Source organism: Rhincodon typus, chromosome 10 (genome assembly GCF_021869965.1).
Source record: "Rhincodon typus isolate 14 chromosome 10, sRhiTyp1.1, whole genome shotgun sequence".
NCBI lineage: Eukaryota > Metazoa > Chordata > Chondrichthyes > Orectolobiformes > Rhincodontidae > Rhincodon > Rhincodon typus.
Window position 1 is genome coordinate 49,353,544 of NC_063341.1, and position 22,046 is coordinate 49,375,589.

The 22,046-nt window shown below is 40.1% G+C and overlaps 1 protein-coding gene across 2 annotated transcripts in view; it reads left to right on the forward strand.

Annotated features, from left to right (window-relative positions):
• Positions 1-22,046, forward strand: part of dmap1 (DNA methyltransferase 1 associated protein 1) — a 167,094-nt gene that overhangs the window by 12,355 nt on the left and 132,693 nt on the right. For both annotated transcript variants that reach the window (XM_020515456.2, XM_020515458.2), the window contains exons 3-6: positions 337-428; positions 10,202-10,397; positions 10,962-11,120; positions 20,745-20,912. In XM_020515456.2, the coding sequence (XP_020371045.1) occupies positions 337-428; positions 10,202-10,397; positions 10,962-11,120; positions 20,745-20,912 (615 nt within the window). The remainder of the gene's footprint in view (positions 1-336; positions 429-10,201; positions 10,398-10,961; positions 11,121-20,744; positions 20,913-22,046) is intronic.

The following is a 22,046-nucleotide window of genomic DNA, read 5'->3' on the forward strand; positions in this document are numbered from 1 at the left end:
TGTGATTTTATTTTATGTAGAGTTTTAATTCTTTTCATTTTCACTCTCAGCTGCGTTGCTTAATGGTAAATAAAGCAGGAAGTGCTGGCAAAACTCATCAGGCCTGACAACATCCACGGAGAGAGAAACATTTAACATCTTGGGATCAATTGCTGTTCTCTGATCATTGGAGCCAAAACACTTACTCTGGTTCTAAATTCACTGCTGCCAGACCTGCTAAGTTTCTTCAGCACTTTCTGTTTTTATTTCAGATCTAAAGCATGTGCAGTATTTAGCTTTTATTTTGGTCCTTAATTCCAAAGCTAATTTTGAATAATGAATTTCTATTTTATTTAGAAAAAGTCAAAGAAGTCTACAGAAGCACTTACATTTAAAAGACCAGAGGGAATGCACAGAGAAGTTTATGCTCTATTGTATTCTGACAAAAAGTAAGTTAAAGCAAATTAAAAATAATGTTTTTACTAAGTGCTCACATTTGATTGGTTTATCAAGGTTCTGCTTATAACTTCTAATAGCTTTGTGTTAGAGCAGCTTCTAGTGGCAACTGTGGAATATTGCACTGTTGTATTACTCCATTTCTCACTGTTCCTGGATTCTGCTGAAGTTTTGAGTACATCTTGTGCTTCAGAAAGTAGAGATTTCAGTGTCTGGTTTTGAAGAAAATAAATTAAATGAAAACTAAGTAAACATGGTAGGTACATTTTTAGAATAATGCCTGTCTTTTTCATTAATGCACTTATGATGACTGCCTGTTTTAAGTACTCTCCATACAGGGCTGAAGACCTTCAAAAGTGAAAGGGAGTTATTTGTTGAAGGTAAAGGAAAACTTACCTGAAGGACCGGTTTGAAACTTAGTATATTTAGAACAAATTTGATGGGGAAACTTGGAGAGTCCCTAAAGAAATAGGGTATGTGAAAAATAGTCAAGGTAGCTATGGGAGTCACTGGGTTTATGGTGAATATTGGTCAAGATCTACATAATTAGAAATTGAAACCGAGAAGTTGAGGTAGGGAAAGGAAGAGTTAGAGATGAACCATTAAAGAAATATTAAGGGTGGAAAATCGAATCAAAGTTGACAACATTTTCAAATTTGGATTGAGCTGACAGCAGGAAACGGTGTTGGTACAGTCACTAATGTATGGTAAGAAGAGGCAAGGGACGGGATTGAAATGATATTTAAATTAAGAATGTTCCGCATAACCCACAAAAATGTAGACTTTGCTAAGAATTATGCAGATTACCATAACAACACCTTTATTTGAAACCAGCGAATTGATTCAAAAAGAGAATTTGTTCACAATATGAATAAGTTTAGCCTGGGGGTGGAAGATGATAGTGGTAGGTAGGGGATTCTTGCGTCTCCTTCAAGGAAGAAAAGGCAAGGCCTCTGGCTGAACTGGTTAAGCTAGTGAGATTGGACCTCCATGGGCAAAAGGAGACATATAATGGCCGGGAACTTGAACCTGTAAAAGTGAAGGGCGATAAGAAATGCTTTAGATTTAGGTGGGAGAGACTGGACCAGTGGGGGAGAATGTGTTGAGTTGTTTTCATTCCAGTTCCACTGCACTGCAATATGCAAAGTATACAGAGCCATCCCATGTCATATGACAATCAGGTATCGAAATAGACAAATAAGTTCTGTATCAGATTTGTATATATAGTTTAATGTGATATTATAATGTCCAGGGTGTATGGTGACTTGAGCATAAAATTTACAGGTAACTGTTAATGGATTTAAAAAACAAATTTATACAATTTAAAGACATGACTTTTAAAAAGAATGCTATGGAAATGTTGCACATGACCCCATGTATGATCTAGAGATGCTTTCATGCAAGCCTAAGCTGAAACTGTGTTCATATGTCCTGTTGCTTCACTAAATTTGCTCTGTTGTTCTGACTGATAAATTTTTAGCATAGCCTAGCTGAAACATGACAAACTTCAGAACTTGCATTCTCGATTGGCCTTCTAAGTACCAAATGTTAGCTTTGATTATTGGTGTAGAAGAAACCAAAGTCTGTTTCACAAATGAGTAACTTCTGGTGACAGTTTTGTTTCACTTGTAGCTTTCATATTATGGTGCAGTATAACATTTGTTTCTAAGTTGTAAGTTATAGATAAGGGTGTTTTATTTTGTTTAACAATAGCTTTTTTTCCTTCACTTGCTTTAGCGTTTTCCCTTGTGTTCTGTGTTTGGGGCCAGTTATCTATAAAATAGTGTGAATTTGATCTTTTTGTTTTCATTTATACTTCTCAACTCGTGCTATAAAAGTCAATATTTCAGGTATCTCATCCCCATTCCCACATGTCTCCTGACCTAGTAGGACAGATACAGAAGAATGTTGGGATGGAGTTGCTGTTGGAGTCCTCGCCGTTGATTGTAGACCTGATGAGTCAGTACTCTTGCATGTTGAACCCACTTGGAAAAGCACTGAGGAAAACTAAGGCACAAAATATACACAGAAGTGCCCATCACCGGAAGTGGCTTAGAGTACCACTTTTGACTGAGCCCAAAACTTGGCATCCAGAGGGTCCTGTGAATTATTACCAGCAGCAGAACTGTGTTCAACCAGAATGTGGCATATCCCCCACTCTGCCATTACCATCAAGCCAGTGGATCACAACCTTGGTTTGATGGGAGCTCAGGAGAGCGTGTTGGGAACAGCATCAGGCATAGCTAAAATTAACATGTTAATGTGTTGAAGCTATGTTATATGGCGGCATGCAAGTCAAGAAGGGTGCGTAGATAGAGCTAACGGGTCCCCCAACTAATGATCACATCAAAATTCTGCAAGCTTGCCATGTTCAGTCATAAATAGTGATTGAACAATTCAGAACTGAAGAACTATTCAGATGAAATTGTTCTGAAGAAGAATCATACCGGATTTAAAATATTAACTCTGTTTCTCTCTTCACAGATGCTGGCAGAACTGCTGAGTTTCTCCAGCACTTTGTGATTTCCTTTCAGATATCCAGCATCTTTAGTATTTGCTTTAATTTGATAAACTGGAAGAGGTGGACCAACAAACATCCTATCATCAGTGATGAATGGGGCCAGCATGTCAATGCAGAAGATGAAGCTGAAGGTCTAAGTGGTGATCCATCTTAGCTTCTCCCTGAGGACCTTTAAATCACTGGATGCCAGTCTTCAACTAATTTGAGTAACTTTACATGATATAAAGAAACAACTAAAGGCATTGGATACAGAAAAGGCTATGTTCCCAGACAACATCTTAGTCTTAGAACTGAAGATATATGGTCTAGGACCAGCTGCATACTTAGCCAAGCTGTTCCAATACAGCTGCAACACTGACATCTACTGACAACATGGAAAAGTGCCTTTGTAATCCCAGACACAAAAGGCAGGATAAATCCAATCTTGCCAAATATCTTCTGCTCCCTAATATTGGTTTAATATCAATCTTCATCTAAGTGGTGGAATGTATTGTTGACAGGGCTATCAAGTGACACTTTAATAACCTGCTGACTAATGCTTAGTTGTGGTTCTGCCAGGACCACTCGGTATCTGAACTCCTGAATTTACACTCGTGGTTTAAACGTGAATTCAAGAAGTGGGGTGTCATGGTGGCTCAGTGGTTAACAGTGCAGCCTCATAGCACCAGGGAAATGCTTTGGTGCGATTCCAGCCTTGGGTCACTGTCCGTATGGAGTTTGTACATTCTGTTCGTGTCTGCGTTGGTTTCCTCCTGATGCTCGGGCTTCTTCCCACAGTCCAGAGATGTGCAGGTTAGGTGGATTGGCCAAGCTACGTTGCCTTTAGTATCCAGGGATGTGCAGGCTTGCTGCATTAGCCGTGGAGAATGCAGGGTTATGGAGTTAGGGTGGGATGCTGTTTGGAGGGATGTTGTGGATTCGATGGGCCGAATGGCCTGCTCCCACACTAGGCATTCTATTCCGTAGATTTGTTCAAACTCATCTGAGGTATAACTATTTAAAAAAAATCTTTCCACACAATGTATTCCATAGTGCATCGGAAATTGTACATTGCAAATACAAGATAACATCTATTACTACTCTGACATCATATTATCTTTTGTGGAAAGCTAGCAAAAGTGAGGAACAGTTTGTGCATCAGTTTTGCTAGAATGCTTTCTAATCTGTTTCCAAGTACTTGATAACAGATTGACATTGATAGAGACTTGAGAAAGGACAGGATTGGTCCTTGTTATGAGTTTGGCATAGAGGAAGGTCAGTTTGTTTTGGAAATTGTGCAGCAAACTAATTTGCCATTAAGGATTAAATATCGTCATGTCAAAAACATCAAACCCTAGCCTAAGAATACTGTTAAGAGGCTTTTATTTTAAAGCAGTCAAAATTCTGAAGATTATATTGGTAAAAGTTAATGCAATTTACCTTTCGAATGTGTTCTCAGACCTATAGTTATTTTCTCATTCAGTATTTCTTGCAGTTCATCTTTTGACCATAGGATGGTGATACGTGCTAAACTATTAATTCAGATATGTTTGTTAGAAATTTCATCCCCTTTGTTTCTATTAATGTATTTCCAATTTACAATTGTAAATCTGGTAACTATGTTGATTGTAAAAAAAAATACATAATACCATTATGCATATTCCCCTCTTTGAGAGAAGATTATACAGACTGGACCTTTATCCATTGCAGTTTACAAAAATAAGAGGGGATCTTTAGTTAAGTGTGATGATGGGAGAATTTGAAAGGTAGATGCTGAAAGGATGTGTCCTGTAGGTAAGACTAAAACTAGGTGACAGATTAAATACAAAGGATCTTTCATTTAAGATGGAGATGAGAAATTTTAAAAATTTCTTAAAAGATCATGAGTCTTTGGAACTCTCTTCTCCAGAGAGTGGTGGAGGCAGATTCATTTAATATATTTGAGTCCGGGTTAGATAGACTCTTCATTAACAGGGAAGTCAAAGATTATTAGAGGTAGTTGAGAATGTGGAGTTGAAGCTGCAATCAGATCAACCGTGATCTTACTGAATTGTGGAATAGACTCATGGAGACAAAAGCCTACTCTGTTAATTTGTACGTATACACAAGTGTTAAATTTGAATTGACCTTATTTTCATCAACGCCAGCCCATCCTATTCCAAAGCTGTCCTGGTCTCCAAGTCCATTACATTCTTCGAATCATTCAAAACCTTAATAGGAAACGTTTCTTTTTATTCTGTTCAGACGTTAAGGAATGCTAGCTCCAGCACTTAATGGGTACCAATGCACTACTGAATCTTTTGTCCCATCCTCTTCCTTCTAATCCTGTCCCTTCTTCTAATCCCACTTTTTGTTGTGTATTTGCAGTATCCACTGATCTTTTGCTCTGTAACTCTGAACATTCTGTGCTCAGCAGAAGTCTCAGTTTTATTCCCTAATGGCCCCACCTTGATGAACTTTTGGTGTAGCTCGACATTGAACCTTTATCTGTTACCTTTGCCTGCACCTAATTCCTTGGGAAAGTGCCTGTTCCCCACCACCTAGCTCCTTCCATGCTCTTGATCTTTTCATTGAGAACTGCTGGCATGACGTTGGCTGCCTGAATTTCTCTGTTCCCCTCTCCCACTCTAATATGTCTGCACTCCATTCTTTCATGTTGAATCCTGATATTATCAAACTATTGACAAGGATGGGTGCGAATGCTGTCTGGTGTATTGACCTCAACCTTTCATAGGTTAAGCCAAACTCTATCACTTGTAATTTTCCCCGTATCATGGCCCCACCACTGAACATCAAGTTATTGTTTTGAGAGCAGTGACTGACTAAATTTGCTCTTGAGATCTTCCCAGCTTTTGATCCCTGAACCCTGAACTGCCAGCTTCAACTTTCTTCCTAAAATTCACAAATGGGACTGGTCCTGACAGGCTCATCATTTCAGCCTTTTCCAACCCCATCTGAACTGATTCCTTCTTAGCTCAACTCCCCCCCACCCCCACCGCAACTTTGTCCAGTTTCTTTCAAACTACATTCATTATTCTTCTGACTCCTTACCTCATTTAGAGTCATAGAGATGTACAGCATGGAAACAGATCCTTCGGTTCAACTTGTCCATGCCGACCAGATATTCTACATTGACCTGGTCCTAATTGCCAGCATTTAGCCAATCAATTTCCAAGCTTCCTGATCCTAAACAACTACTCTTCACTATGAGCATGTAATCCCTCAACATCTTTAACCCGCATCAAGACAGTCTGAGAGCTGTCTGCATTCTCCTGGAATAGAGGCCTGAACAGTATCCATCAGCCACTACTCTTCCAAGCCTTGCTGCGCTCATTTTCACTTTAAACAATTTCTTCCCTTAGCGCCTCACTTCCTCATAATTAAAGGTGTGGGTATGGGTACCCAATTAAGCCCTAGTTATGCTGATCTTTTTGTGGAGTGCATGGAACATTCTTTTTTTCAGTCTTACTCTAGCCCAGACCACCAACCATTTCTCTAGTACATTGGTGACTGTATCACTGCTGCTTCTTGCTGTCATCCACGTCTGGAAAAATTAATAAATTTTACTTAAGGTTTCCACCCAACTCACCTTCACTTCGATCCATCTCTGACATTTCCCTTCCATTCCTTGACTTCTCTGTCTCCTCTTCTGGGGATAGGGCATCTGCTAATATTACAAATCCGCTGACTCCCACAGCCACCTCAACGACAGTTTCTCACACCATGCTTCCTGTGAAGTCTCCACTTCATTCTCCTAATTTCTCCAACTATCGCATCTGTTCTCATGATGCTACCTTTCACGACAATGGTACTGACATGTTTTTCTCTTCCTCAGCTGAGGCTGCCCCCGCCAACACTATGGGTGATAGGCCCTCAGCTGTATCCGATCCACTTCCTACACTTCTACTCTTCCTCCTTCCCCTTCTCCCAGAGGCAGGATAGGGTATTCCTTGTCATCATTTTCAGCCCATCAGTCTTCACATTCAAGGGATCATCTACCATTTCCACCACTCCCAGCATAATGTCATCACCACGCACATCTTAGGGACTTGTCAACCTTAATACTTTTCAAAACACCCAACACCCTTTTTAATCTGACGTGCCCTATAATATCAAAATACTCTCCCAACATTCGCTATCCGCCATCTCCTTCTCCTTTGTGAATACCGATGCAAAGTATTCATTAACAACCTCACCCATTTCCTTTTGGCTCCACGTGTAAATTCTCTCCTTTGTCCTTGAGTGGACCTACATTTTTCCTAGCTAACCCCTTGCTCTTGTATTTGTATAAAACGTCTTGGGATTTTCTTTAATCCTGTTTGCCAAAGACATTTCATGTCCCCTTTTAGCCCTCCTAATTCTTTGTTTGAGTTCTTACCTGCTAACTTTCCATTCTTCGAAGGCCCTATCTGTTTTCAATTTTCTAAACCTTGCGTATGTTTGCTTTTTCTAAAAATTGGTTTAACGAGTGTCTTATGTATGTTCAACATCAGCTCCCTGCTCTTGTACGCTGTGCTCCTATTAATAAAGCTGAGGATTCTGTATGCTTTATTATCTGCACTCCACCATCCTGCCAGCTTCAATGATGTGTATGTGTACAGACAGATTTCTCTGACCCGTATACTTTATATTGCCTTTCAGTGTTCTTCCTACCAAAGCCCTTACACTTCTTTGCATGGAATCGCACTTCCTATCTGTCTGCCCCCTCCACCAACCTAACATTCATTATTGCTGATGGCCACAAAACCCATTTGGTTCACAGAAGGATATCGGCTAAACGCTGGCAAATAGAACTAGGTCATATTGGGATGTCTGGTCTGTGTGGAAAAGTTTGACCGAAGGCTCTGTTTCAGAGTTGTATGACTTTATTTCCTTTAGGAAATGAAATCTGCTTTTTATCTAGATTAGTCTACATGTGATTCCCAATCCACAGCGCTATGGTTACACTGAATTCAATAACTAGTAACACTCACAGTTCAAGGGCATGTAATAATGCACAACAAATGCTAAGTTTGTTAATGATGTCAACTTCACATCGAAGAATAAAAGGCAAAAAAATTGTAATTTCCCAGATCATGCTGAGTATTAGTAATAAAGTGACTACTGTTCACACTAAACTAAATACAAATCCTTCCCTATTCATGAAAACAAACTTTTTTCGGTGAAAGTATTGGTCATTTTGTCTGGATAGGCAAGTGTGGTTTCACCTATCACATCTGTTATCTGCCGTAATATGCATACAAAATCTGATCCCATTTTTCAGAGAGAACTAATTTACAGTGCTCACAACAGGCCTTAAATACAACCATTTCTTTCATATAGTTCTGTATAATATAAAAAAAATCCTGAGATATTTCACAGAAGTGTACCAAAACAAAATTTGACAGCAAGCCATGAAGGAGTATTAGGGTAGATAGCCAAAAATTTTGCAGGGGTGGATTTCAAGCAATCTCTTACAGGATAAAAAGAGAAGCAGAGTGATGTAGGAAGGGAATTCAAATTTTAGGATCTAGGCTGACATGTTGACCAGTGGTGGAGTCATCAGCATCTGGGATGATTAAGAGATCAATATTAAGTAAATGCAGATATCTTGAAAGATTGTGAAGCTGGGGGAGAGAAGCCAGGTTAATCTGGGAATTTGAAAATATGGATGGGAATTTTAAAATCCAGCTACGGATTGTGAGACCCAGTTATAGCAACAAATTCTGTTTCAAGGCCAATGGCAAACTTTTTTCTGATTTTGTTTTGACATTTTTACTTTTTTGATACACGTGTATCTTTGATTAACTTGCTATCCCTTTTTTTATTTCAATAACTTTCCCCGTTTTATATTTCAATGCCAAATCTATTTTTTGAACTTGTGTTTATGATTTTGCTTCTGTCTTCCTGTAATGTTATTGTTAAGACCGCCTGTGAAGTTATTTCTGTGATGTAATTTTCTTGTTTGTAGAGGAAAATGAGCCAGTGAATGAAAGAGTAGCTATAATTAGTCTGTGGAGGCTAGTCAGATGGTATCAAATATGGGTAGGTATGTTGAGCATGTTTGCTGATGACTAATATGCCACTCTCCAACAGTGAGATAACTCACTGGGTTGCCCACGAATCAACTTATTAAGAGGTCCGAATTGAGTGAGGCTATCTGGTGCCACAGCAACAGCACCATCAGATGTTTCCAGTCAATTGGAGGCTGGCTGTTTCTAGGTCTTAAAATCCGCTGGTTGAGGCCTGCTCTGATATGATCCAGTGGTGAGAAGGTACTTTGTAGAAATTCTTTCGTGGAGCTCAGCTTTCAGGGATTGAAGGCTGTGGAGAAAAGGGCACAGGGGTTGCTTTCAGAGGTCACTTTTATGTTTGCCCCAGTTGTGCCTCTTATTAACTACAGATTGGGACAGTTGGAGGGCTGCCCAAACATGCTACACAGGAATGGTCTTAATTGCTGGTGAGTTGAGAAAGTAACCCACAGACCTTCTCACCCAGCACTTAATTGAAGAGGTGGTGAGAAGGAAGTGACTTTCTTTCCAGACAAATATCCTCAACATTTCTCCTTCTCATCACCTCCCTCGCCACCTCCAGGGAGTGAGAAACTCCATTCGAAGTGATTTAAGGGATATTACATTCACAGTAATGGTTGAAATCTAAAGTAATTGAGTTCAGATGAGCTACAAATAATTCAACATTTACTGTCTTACTGAGGCACAAATTAAAGATGTATAGCTGTTTTCATCTTTTATACTTTAATGAAGCATGGGTATATATAAACAGAACAGTCTATTGTCTGCATTATCCCTACTCTATGGTCAGCCATACCCCCTTCAATGTCAATTCTTTATCAATTTTAGTGGGGCTTGATTTGTTCCTCTGTTAGCTATCCAATTGTATTCATTACCTTTCAACTCCCCAAATTTGCACCCCTGGCCTTTTCCTTTTCATTACTTGATGCGACTTCCTATCATTTTCCAAAAATCACGAGTCTAAGTTCCACTTGCCAGTTGGGGTGACATTAGCTGTACACCTTTGCCACCTCTCAACTGATTCACTGCCTCTGTTTTCTCAGATTTAATATCTCGGCAACAATCTGATAATAAAAGGTAATGCAACAAGGTTGAATGGAAATTATTGACATACGGGAGTTTACCGAAATCTGACTAGAAGTTTTAACAACTTAGAATAAGGAAGTAAGATTTTTAACAGGATTTCTTTGTAGATAAAGATGTATATACGTGCTTGCTAACTACAATTTAAAATCTTCCCTTATGTTTTGAAAAGGGATGCCCCTCCATTACTTCCGAGTGACACGACGCAAGGGTACAGGACTGTTAAGGCAAAGTTGGGGTGTAAAAAAGTCCGACCATGGAAATGGATGCCTTTCACCAACCCAGCTAGGAAGGATGGTGCAATATTTTTCCATTGGAGACGGCTAGCAGATGAAGGCAAAGACTATCCTTTTGCAAGGTTTAATAAGGTAGAACACATTAGTGTTGGCAAAAAAAAAAGAAAGCTTTGTTCCTTGGAGTTGGGGGGCAGGGTACAGAAAATTGGGGAAATGGCATTGTTATACAATGCTGAGAAAAGAAGCTACAATACAAGCCCAAACTTTATGGATAGTTTGCTAGTTTGTTCAACTAGTTTGTTTTAGAAATTAGTAATGGTAAAATTTTCTGTCTGTTGTATTCTAGTTTGACGTACCACAGACATACCTCTGTATGTGTTTGTCTGGACTGTAGTATTAAAATAAAATGGAACATCCTTTTGCCCTTTGGATGCTGTGTGGTATTTTGTGAAATTGACGCATGTAAAGTATTAGTTATGTTGCTACAATTTCGCACCAGAAGATCAATAAGAATCTTGCACAGCTGTTACTGATATGTGAGTGGTGGTGTAAAAATGAGTCTTCCTTTTGTTAAGTAATCAGAGAGAGAACTGATTAACTGAAATCTGTAGCAATTCTTCATATTATGTCAAGCTTATTGTTTTGTTGAAAAAGGTTCTAAGTAAATTCAGAGTAAATTTTTTTGTGGTTCTCAAGACAGTCCAGGTGCCTGTATATTCGGAGCAGGAATACCAGATGTATCTACATGATGATGGATGGACCAAAGCAGAAACAGACCATCTCTTTGATCTCTGCAAGCGCTTTGATCTCCGGTTCATTGTCATCCACGATCGCTATGACCACCAGCAGTTCAGGGTGAGTAAAGGAACAGTGAATGAATAAATATAACCCAAATGAATGCAAGATCATCTGGATAGCTGTAAAAATGTAAAGGTGTTTCTTTCCCATTGAGCAAGTTCAGTAAAGTACCAGCATTCTTCTGATTTATTTCTTAAACTAGGTCTCACGTAAAGTTGCTACTTTATTCCTGAGAATCGTGACTTGTTTTTCGTTATTTATATAAATGACTTAGACTTGAATGTAGGAGGGTTGATCAGTAAGTTCACAGAAGATACTTAAATTGGAGGAGCGGTGGTAAATAATGTGGAGAATAGCCTTAGACCACAAGAGGATATGGACAGACTGGTCAGAAGAGCTAAATAAAAATCGGAAGAACTGCGGATGATAGTTCTGAGGAAGGGTCATTTAACCCGAAACATTAGCTCTGATTTCCATCCACAGATGCTGCCAGACCTTTTTGAGCTTTTCCAGCAATTTCTGTTTTTGTTGTTGGTCAGATGAGCTGATCAGTGGCAAATAGAATTCAATCTGACTAAATGTGAGGTTGATGCTCTTGAGCAGGTCTAACAAGACAAGGAACTACATGATGAGCAGTAGAACCCTGAGAACTGGTTAAGGTTTTAGGACTAGTGGATGAAGTAGTTAAGAAGACAAATGGTATACTTGCCTTAATTAGTCTAGACATGAAGTTTAAGAGCACAGTGATTATGCGGCAACTATATAAGATATTGGTTAGACTGTATCTAGAATATTGTGTGCAGTTCTATAATCCACATTACAGGATGGATGTTACAAGCAATGGAGAGGCTGCAGAGGAGATTTACCAGGATGTTGCCTGGGCTGGAGCGTTTCAGTTATAAAGACAGATTGGACAGACTTGGGTTGTTTTCCTTGGATCAAAGGAGACGGAGGGGGGACATGATTGAGATAAAATTATGAGGGGCGTAGACAGGAAGAAACTTTTCCTGCTGATGGAGGGATCAATGATCAGAGGGCATAGATTTAAATTAAGGACAGAAGGTTTGGAGGAGATGTGAGAAAAATCTATTTTGCCTAGAGAGTTGTAGGAATCTGGAATTCACTGCCAGTTATGGTGGTAGAGGCAGAAACCGTCATAACACTTAAGAAATATTTAGGTTTGCATTTGCGATGCCAAGGCTTGCAAGGCAATGGACCAAGTGCTGTAAAATGGGATTAAAATAGTCAGGTGCTTGGTTTTGACCAGCGTGGATACGATGGCCCAAAGAACTGTTGTGCTGTGACTTTGAGAGGTAAGCGGCAAAACAGTGAATCAGGGAGTGAAGTTTGATGAGAGAATGAGTCAGGGAGGCAGAAAGTCAGGGAAGTGGTGAGAGAGCATTTAAAAAAAACATGAATTTTAACAGTCAATATAGCGTGCAGCTGGAGGAACACAGCAGGTCAGGCGGAATCAGAGGAGCAGGAAAGTTGATGTTTCGGGTTGGGACCATTCTGAATTTTAACAGCTCCAGCTTAATATATCCCCTTCATGTTTTCCCATTAAAATAATGTAAAAGTTAAAGTAAGACCCTTCTTAGCAGAAACAAAACAGTAAAACATCATACATTGTAATTTGAAATACATTATATTGCTAAAATTTGGCATTGGTAAATGAATTACCTTTTTAAATATGAAATGCCTTAAAATATATAAAATGTATAGTACCTCCTGCTTGCTGCTGATCCTGTTTTCTAAATCTCCCACTCCCTGACCCTGTTGATTGCTGCAAATCATCCTTGTCGCTGACCCTCTGAGTTGCAATCTCTATGTCTCCCTGACTCATCCTCTCACCAAACTTCACTCCCTGACTCACTCTTTTGCTGTTTCCCTCTCTTGAAGCTTTGTGCCTGTTCCTGTTCAAAATCCAGATCTGATCTGAAGCCAGAATCAGGTTGTGAATTCACTGTTTTTGAGGATACAAAGGTGGAAATCACTTTTTTAAAAAAAAAATGACAGTCAAAATTGCTTTTTTTTGCTGTTCATCTGTGAAGCCTTAGCTGACAGTGAGGGTTCAGGAAAGGGAAGTGGTGAGAGAGAGCATTTAAAAAATAACATGAATTTTAACAGCCCTAGCTTAATATATCAAACCATTGAGATCAATACTTGCATAATGCTGAACCTCCAGCTTCAGATTAGTTTTGTAGCTGGACAAGAATGCAAGTTCAGGAGAAGAAAGTAGTAGGAGGATGAGTCCAGGTATGGTAGGTTCACAAGCTAGTCTCTTGATGAACAGTGAGACTGCAGCTGGGGGAGGGGCAGTGTGGTGTAAAGGAAAGAGAGAGAGAGAGAGAGAGGTGGGGGGGAGGGGAAGGAGGGGAAACCATGTTCCAACATGGTGCCAATCTGATCATGTGTCCCTTTGTCAGACTGATGAGAAACTACATTAAAACAAATGTCCCAAAACAAGATTATAAGCCTCATTGTTTCACGTTAACGTCAGTGAGAAAATGTTAAAAGGGGGCAACGTTAAATGTGGACTTACTTTTACATTACTACCTGCTGTTCAGACTGCATGTGTTCTTTGTTTGTGAATGATTTATTCTACTGCTAACAATTAGTATGTTATTTTAAGCTTCTGACCTTTACAATATGTGCCAGTTTTTGGTGGAGCCGACGGTCAGATGACCTGTCTCAATGTCCAGGCCAATGCTGAATTAACCAATGAGCCATATTAAAAATAGTACAACTCAACTAGCATTCTGATTTTTATATAAAAATAATTTGTTTCCTGCTAATGGTTGAAGAATCACCACCTTTCAGAACCACTGTTAGTATCATTTCCAAACTGTCGCCTGTGCACCAAGATCTAGACCATTGATATATATTAGGAAAAATAAGGGTGTCAATACTGGCACCACTACAAGCCTTCCTCTGGCCCCCAAAAAAATACTAATTGATCATTACTCTGTTTCCTATCACTCAATCTTTTTCTTAATCCATGTTACTACTATACTTTAATTTCATGAGCTATTACTTTCCTTATAAGTCTGTTGTGTGTCACTGTATCAAAAGCTTACTAACCATGTAGATCACATTATAGCCTTAGTCTCATTAACCCTTTCTGTTACCTCTTCCAAAAAAAATTAGAGATAGTATTAGCTCCAATGAGGAGACATATAAAATTGTCAGAATAAAGCAGCAAGCTTGAGGATTGGGAGCATTTTAGAATTCAACAGAAGAGGATTAAAACTTTGATCGATTGAAGAAAATAAAGTATGATAGTAACATTGTAGGGAACATAAAAACTGACCATAAAAGCTTCTATAAATATGTGAAGAGGAAAAAGATTACTAAAGACAAATGTAGGTCCCTTACAGTCATAAACTAGGAAATTTATAATAGGCAACAAAGAAATGCCAGAATAATTGAACACCGACTTTAATCTTCTGTCTTACTGTCTTCACAAAAGACAACACAGATAGCACCAGAAATGAGGTTGTAGACTTGCTCGCCAAGCTGGCGTTTTTGATTGCAGACTTTTCAGCACCTGCTAGGTTACATCGTCAGTGCGCCTCCAGTGAAGTGTCGGTGTTCTGTCCCGTTTGTTATTTATATGCCTTGGTTTGCTGGGGTGATTGGCGTCACTTCCGGTTCTGTTTTTCAGTGATTTGTATATCAGGTCCAGCTCAGTGTGTTTGTTGAGGGAGTTCCGGTTGGAATGCCAGGAACTCCCTGGCATGTCTTTGTTTGGCTTGTGCTATTATGGATGTGTTCTCTGTGTATCCTTATTGTCAATCTTCTTTCAGTTTGGCCTATGTAATGTTGCTCACAGTCCTTGCATGGTATTTTGTATATTATATTAGTTTTATTAGTTGTGGGTATGGGATCCTTTATGTTTGTGAATAGCTGTCGCAGGGTGGTTGTTGGTTTGTGGGCTATCCTGATACCTAGGTGTCTGAGTAGTCTTGTGGCCATCTCTGATGTGTCTCTGATGTACGGTAGGGTGACTGGTGTCTCTGGCCATGTTGTGTCTTGTTGTGGCCTGTTGCAGAGGTAATGGCGGATAGTGCTTTTTGGGTATCCGTTCCTTTTAAAAAGTCCTCCTGTGCTGCTCCTGTTCTGCTTTGCACAATTCCAGGTTGCTGCAGTGTTTTGTAGCTTGCTTGAATAATGTCCTAATGCAGTTCTGTTTATGGGTGTTGGGGTGGTTGCTGGTGTAATTGAGTATTTGGTCCGTACGTGTGGTCTTTCTATATATGCTAGTCTGGAGTTCCCCATTATTCTTGAGTTCTACCATTATGTCTAGGAAGGATAGTCAGTTGTTATTCTCTTTTTTTTAGTGAATTTTATTCTAGTGAGGATGTTGTTTATGTGTTGGTGACTTTCTTCTAGTCTTGTGCATTTAATAATCACGAAGGTGTCATCTACATGGTGGACCCAGAGTTTGGGTTGTATATTAGGGTGCGCTGTCCGTTCTAACCTTTGCGTTACTGCTTCTGCAGTCAGTCCTGTTATTGGGGATCCCATTGGTGTTCTGTTGATTTGTTTGAATATACGGTCACTGAAGGTGAAGTGAGTTGTCAGGCACAGATCCAGTAGCTTCAGGGTGCTGTCCTTATTGATGCTGTTGGTTTTGTGGCGTGCCTGCCTTCCTGATTCGTCCAGCAGTGTGGCAGTTGTCTCTTTGGCTAGTTTGATCTTTATGGATGTAAATAGTGCTGTTATGTTGAAGGATAACATTATTTTGAACTCTTCTATTCTGGTGTCCTTGATGATGTTGAGGAATTCTTGGGAGGAGTGGATGGAGTTGGTGGTGTTGTCAACTAAGTATTTCAGTTTCCGTTGTAGTTCTTTGGCTAGTCTACATGTTGGTGTGCCTGGTATTGAGACAGTTGGTCTGATGGGGACCCCTGGCTTGAGTACCTTAGAGAGTTCATAGAAGCAGGGTGTGTTGGATCCGAGATAGTAGGAACTGCAGATGCTGGAGAATCCGAGACAACAAGGTGCAGGGCTGGATGAACACAGCAGGCCAAGCAGCATCAGAGGAGCAGGAAAGCTGACGTTTCGGGCCTAGACCCTTCTTCAGAACTCTAACTGCGGCGTTGGGTCTATCGCCATCTGTTGGTGTGTGTCGGCATTTGCTAGCAGTGCATTGGCTTTCTCAATGTATTGGGCTCTATTAAGGATCACTGTCATGCGTCCCTTGTCCGCCAATAAGATAATGATGTTTCTGTCTTTCTTGAGTCTTTCCAGGGCTTTCTTCTCTTCTGTGTTGAATGTGTTCCGCTTATCTTTTCTGCTCAGTGTTGGCATTATAGTCTGTCTGATGGTCTGTTGTATCTCCTCCATGAGTGTGTTGTTCTTTAGTGTCGATTCCTATGTAGCCAGGAAGTCAGTTTTTTTGGCGTCTCTAGTTATAATTCAGTCTGTGTACTACGACGGTCTTCTCAGCTACTGTAAACGATTGGTCTGAGATGTTCTTGATCCGTGTTTCTGTGTTGTCCAAACTCACCCACGACAACGGCACGGACAACACAGAAACACTGATCAACAACATCTCAGGCCGATCACTTACAGATGCTGAGAAGACCGTCTTAGTACACCAGACCCCGGTGTGCATATCCACAGATTCCAGAAGGGAGTACAGCGGGAAGGTAAAGGAAGGTTAAGAAAGCATATGAGATACTTGTATTTCAAACCTTGATTATAAAGGAAAGAGAAAGGAGGTTATGCTAGAATCCTTTTGAAGAATGAGGTAGATATAACTCCTGTGGCTCAAGGGATCAAGGAATATGGGGGGAGGGTGGGATTAGTGTATTGAGCTCTGTAATCAGCCATGATCACGAATGGCAGAACAGGTTTGACTGGCCTACTCTAGCTCCCGGTCTTCTATGTTTCTTTATTAGTGTAAAACCCTGTGGTTAGGCCACAACTGAAGTACTGCTTACAGTTCTGGTCACCAAATTATCGTAATGATATTTTTGCATTAGAGAAGGTCCGGAGGAGATTTACCAGGATGCCGTCTGGAGTGTCTGAGAGAGAAAGGGTTGGATAAAGTATGGTTGTTTCATTGGAGCAACAAAGATTGAGATGGGGCCTGATAGAGGGGCATAGATAGTGTGGGTAGGAAGGCACATTTTTCCAATAGTAGAGGTATTAATAATTAGCAAGCCAAGATTTAAGTAAGAGGTAAAGGCTAAGAGGAGAGTTGATGAGTGTCAGAAAACACTATCGGACCTATAACAGCTTGCGTGATCCATGTTAAAGGTAATAATCTCAGGATTACTACGTAAGTTGTGAGCAAACTGACAAGGGGTCAGCAGGATTAAGGAGGTAAATGCATGGCTCAAAGATTGATGTGGGAGAAACAGGTTTGAATATTTGCAATATTGGCACCAGTATTGGGGAAGGAAAGAGCTGTTCTGATGGGGCCGGCTCCATCTGGATCATGCTAGGACCAGAGTCCTAGCAAATCTCAAAACTAGAGCTCATGACAGGGATTTAACTTAAATAGGTGGGGTGGGGCGCAGTGGAGGTTTGGTTTAGTTGCATGGAAAATTATGGAAAATGTTAAAAGTGGGCGAGGACTCAGCAGAGGTTATTAAAGTTTCTAGAACGAATAATCGGACAGAGATTATGGAAAGGGTCAGGGATATAACTTCAGGCACAGAAAAGAGGACAACCGTGAAAAGGAGGACAGTCAATGTAGGACTCGGGGTGCTCTATGAAGTAAATGAAACAAGGTAAATTGAGCTCGTACGACAGATTGAAATTGGCGAATATGATGATGTGGGGATCACAGATGTGGCTGCAAGGGGATCCGGGTGGTAACTAAATTTACAAGGATATGTGTCCTTTTGAAAAGACGGGCAGATGGGCAGGGTTGCCTTGTTAGTAAGAAATTAAATAAATTGATAGTAAGAATTGATTTAAAGTCAGAAAGCAAAGGATCTTATGATTAGAGTTGGGGACCCGTAAAGGTAATAAAGATCAGATGGGAGTTGTGTACAGGCATCCAAGCAGTAATCAGAATTTTGGGAAGAAAATAAATCAGGAGATAGTGCCTTTCTTACGTGTCTTTTCTATTACAATAATCATGGGAGACTTCAGTATGCATATGGAATGGGAAAAGTCAAGTTGGTAGTGGATTTCAAGAAAAGGAATCGGTGGAATGTTTACAAGATGGTGATTTTTTTTTGGAGCAGCTTGTGGTAAAGCCCTGTAGGGAATAGGCAATTCTGGATTTGGTGATGTGTAATGAGGCAGACTTGATTAGGGAGCTTCTGGTGAAAGAATCCCTACAGGACAATAACCATAATATGATAGAATTCACCCCACAGTTTGAGAGGGAGAAGATAGAATCAGATACAACGGTATTACAATTGAGTGAAGGTAACTACAAAGACATGAGGGAGGAGCTGGCCAGAGTTGCTTGGAAAGAGAACCTAGCAGGGAAGATGGTGGAGCAGCAGTGGCAGGAGTTTCTGAGTGTAATTTGGGAGGCATAGCAGATAATTTATCCTGAGGAAGAAGAAACATACTGAGGGGAGGATGAGGCAACCTAGCTGACCAGGGTACAGCATAAAAGCAAATGAAAAAACATAGACTGTGGTGAAGGTTAGAGGGAAGCCTTTAAAAAACAGCATGAAATAACTAAAAAAGCAATAAGGGGGGAGAAAATGAAATGAGAGTAAGCTAACTAGTAATACAAATGAGGATTGTAAGAGCTTTAGATATCTAAAAGGAAAGAGAGGAGCAAGAGTGGACATTGGACCATTGGAAATTGAAGCTGGAGAATCAGTAATGGGGTACAAAGAAATGGCAGAGGAACTGAATAGGTACTTTGAGTAAGTTATCACAGTGGAACACGCCAGCAGCATACCAGAACTCGGAGTCAGGGACAGAGGTGAGTGTAATGGCCAACATAAAGAGAAAGTGCTGGGGAAGCTGAAAGATCCGAAGGTGAATAAATCACCCAGAATAAATGGACTACATTCCAGAGTTCTGAATGAGGTAGCTGAGGAAACTGTAGAGGCATTGATAGTGATCTTTCAGGAATCACTGGAGTCAGGCAGATTCCCAGAGGACTGGACTAGCCCAGAGGCTAATATAACATCTCTTTTTAAGAAGGGATGGAGGAAGAAGACGAGGAAATGATAGACTGGTTAGCCTGACCTCGGTCGTTGATAAGATTTTAATCTATTTTATAAAGGATGAGATTGTGGAGTACTTGGAAGTGCATGATAAAATCGGGTGGAGTCAGCACGGCTTCATCAAGGGGCAGTATGCCTGATGAATCTGTTAGAATTCTTTGAGGAGGTAATGAACAAGTTAGACAAAGACGAGCCAGTGGTCATGATCTGTTTGGATTTCCAGAAGCCCTTTGACAAGGTGCTGCACAGCAGGCTGCTAAATAAAGTAAGAGCCCACAGTGTTAGGGACAAGGTACTGGCATGGATAGAGGATTGGCTGATTGGCAGAAGGTAGAGAGTAGAGATCGAGGGGTCTTTTCCAGGATGGCAGCTGATGACTAATGGAGTTCTGCAGGGGTCTGTTGGGATCACAACTATTCACATTGTAGATTAACAATCTGGATGAAGGAACTGAGAGCATTGTTGCTAAGTTTGCAGATGACAGAAAGGTAGTGGAAGGACAAGTAGTGTTGTCGAAGCATGGAGGCTGCTGAAGGACCTGGATAGGCTGGAGAGTGGGGAAAGAAGTGACAGATGGAGCAAATGGAATACAATGTGGGGAAAGTGTGAGGTTGTGCACTCTGGTAGGAAGAATAGAGGTGTAGACTAGTTTCTAAGCTGGGAATGGCTTGGGAAATCTGAAGCTCAAAGGGACTTGAAAGCCCTAGTTCAGGATTCTCATAAGGTTAACATGCAGATTTATTTGGCAGTTAGGAAGGCAAATGCAATGTTAACATTCATTTGAAGAGGGCTAGAATACAAGAGCAAAGTTGTAATGCTGAGGCTGTATAATGCTCCGGTGAGATGCATTTGATTTCAATATTGAAAGCAATTTTGGACCCCATATCTAAGGAAGGCTGTGCTGGCATTGGAGGCAGTCCAGAGGAGTTTTACAACAAGGATCCCAGGGGTGAAGGGCTCGACATATGAGAAGTTATTGAGAACTCTGGGCCTCTACTCGATGGAGTTTAGAAGACTGAGGGATAATCTGATTGAAACTGACAGAATACTAAGAGGCCTGGATAGAGCGTATGTGGAGATGTTGTTTCCACTTGTCGGTGAGACTAGGACCCAAGGTCACAGCCTCAGAGTGAAGAGATGGCCTCTTAGAACTGAGATGAGGAGGAATTTCTTCAACCGGAGGGTGGTTAATCTGTGGAACTCCTCATTACAGAGAGCTATAAAGGCCAAGTCATTGACTGCATTTAAGACAGAGGCAGATAGGTTCTTGATTGGTAAGGTGATGAAGGCAAGAAAATAGGGTTTGAAAAAAATCAGCTATGATTGATTGGTAGGGTTGACTTGATGGGCTGAATAGCCTAATTTTGCTCCTACATCTTATGGTCTTATGGTTTTTGCTATCTTGTGTGTGGTCTCTGCTTGTAATCCTTATTCATGAGCTGTTCACTCATACAAAATAAATAAACATTTTGTGCATTTAGTACATGTGTAACTTCCTTTTTTAATATCTTGACCGTATCTTTCACAGAAACGTTCAGTGGAAGATTTGAAAGAACGGTATTATAGTATTTGTGCAAAATTAACGAAGATCCGTGCTCCACCTGGTTCTGATCCCAAACTCTCTGTGTTTGATGCTGGACATGAGAGACGGAGAAAGGAACAGCTTGAAAGACTGTACAACAGAACACCAGAGCAGGTAAAAATAGTCCTGCATAAAGTAGAACAGTTGGAAAGAGAAAATATCTACTATTACTGGAACTGATATAAGAACAGAAAGTCAGCAAACAATTGTAAAATATAAAATCTATTAACAAATGGAGCAAACTGGATAACAAGCAGGAATCAGTAAAAGGTGTGGGGAGATTTTGGCTCTTGTAGAAATTGTAGTAAAGGCAAAGTTGCCATGGTCCTTTTGAATCATAGGACCGTTCTTTCATTAGAGATAGAAATGACTAGTGATGGTTTAACCTGAGGGCAAACACACCTCAGACATTGAGAAAGAGTGTCCTTCGTGGTAATGTCAGATGGTGCAGGAATTGAACCCATGCTGTCTGCATTACTCTGCATCACAAACCAGTTATCCAGCTAACTGAATCTGTAAAGCTTACAGTAATATGAAGTAGTTTAGAATTTTAAAATCCAAGAAAGGTGCAAGAGAGTAAAGTAAGCAACTTCAAAAGAAAAGTGCATTGTGTTGCAGCACTTTGTGCTAATCTGAGTGTAGAAATGATAGGGGTAGATCAGTAATTCCAGATTAAACATCCCTTTAGAAAGGAGTAGGACTGGATGATATTTTGACATTTTCAAGAAACCTGTTAATTAGTTTACGTAATAAATATCTTTCAAGATTTTGCTTCTAATCATGTAGCTTGCAACACCAACACTTGGTCAAGATTATCTAAAGTATACATTTTTGCGCTGGGTTCATCGATATCAACTGGACAGAATTAAGAGTGACAGACACTCTTAAACTTGGATAAGAAACCAGTGTTACAACTATTACTCATGAAATGTAATTGCTGAATGAGGACAACACTGTGTTTAATTTGGTTACTCCTGTAGATAAACTACCAGTACCTGCTATTCAAATGTACGTGAAAAATCACAATTTGTGTAAACTACCATAAAGGAGTTGTTGGCTGTGAAATTGAACCCACCTATTTAAGGAAGTGAAATTTAAAGAAAAAATAGAAAAAGATTAAAGTTTGAAAGTGAACTTTACTCCCATTCCAGCAAATAACTTTATGCAGCTTTAACAAAAGACTAGTCAATCTGTAGGGTATTATGTAACTTTCCCACCAGGGGTCAGCATTGTTTTGATTTAATATTC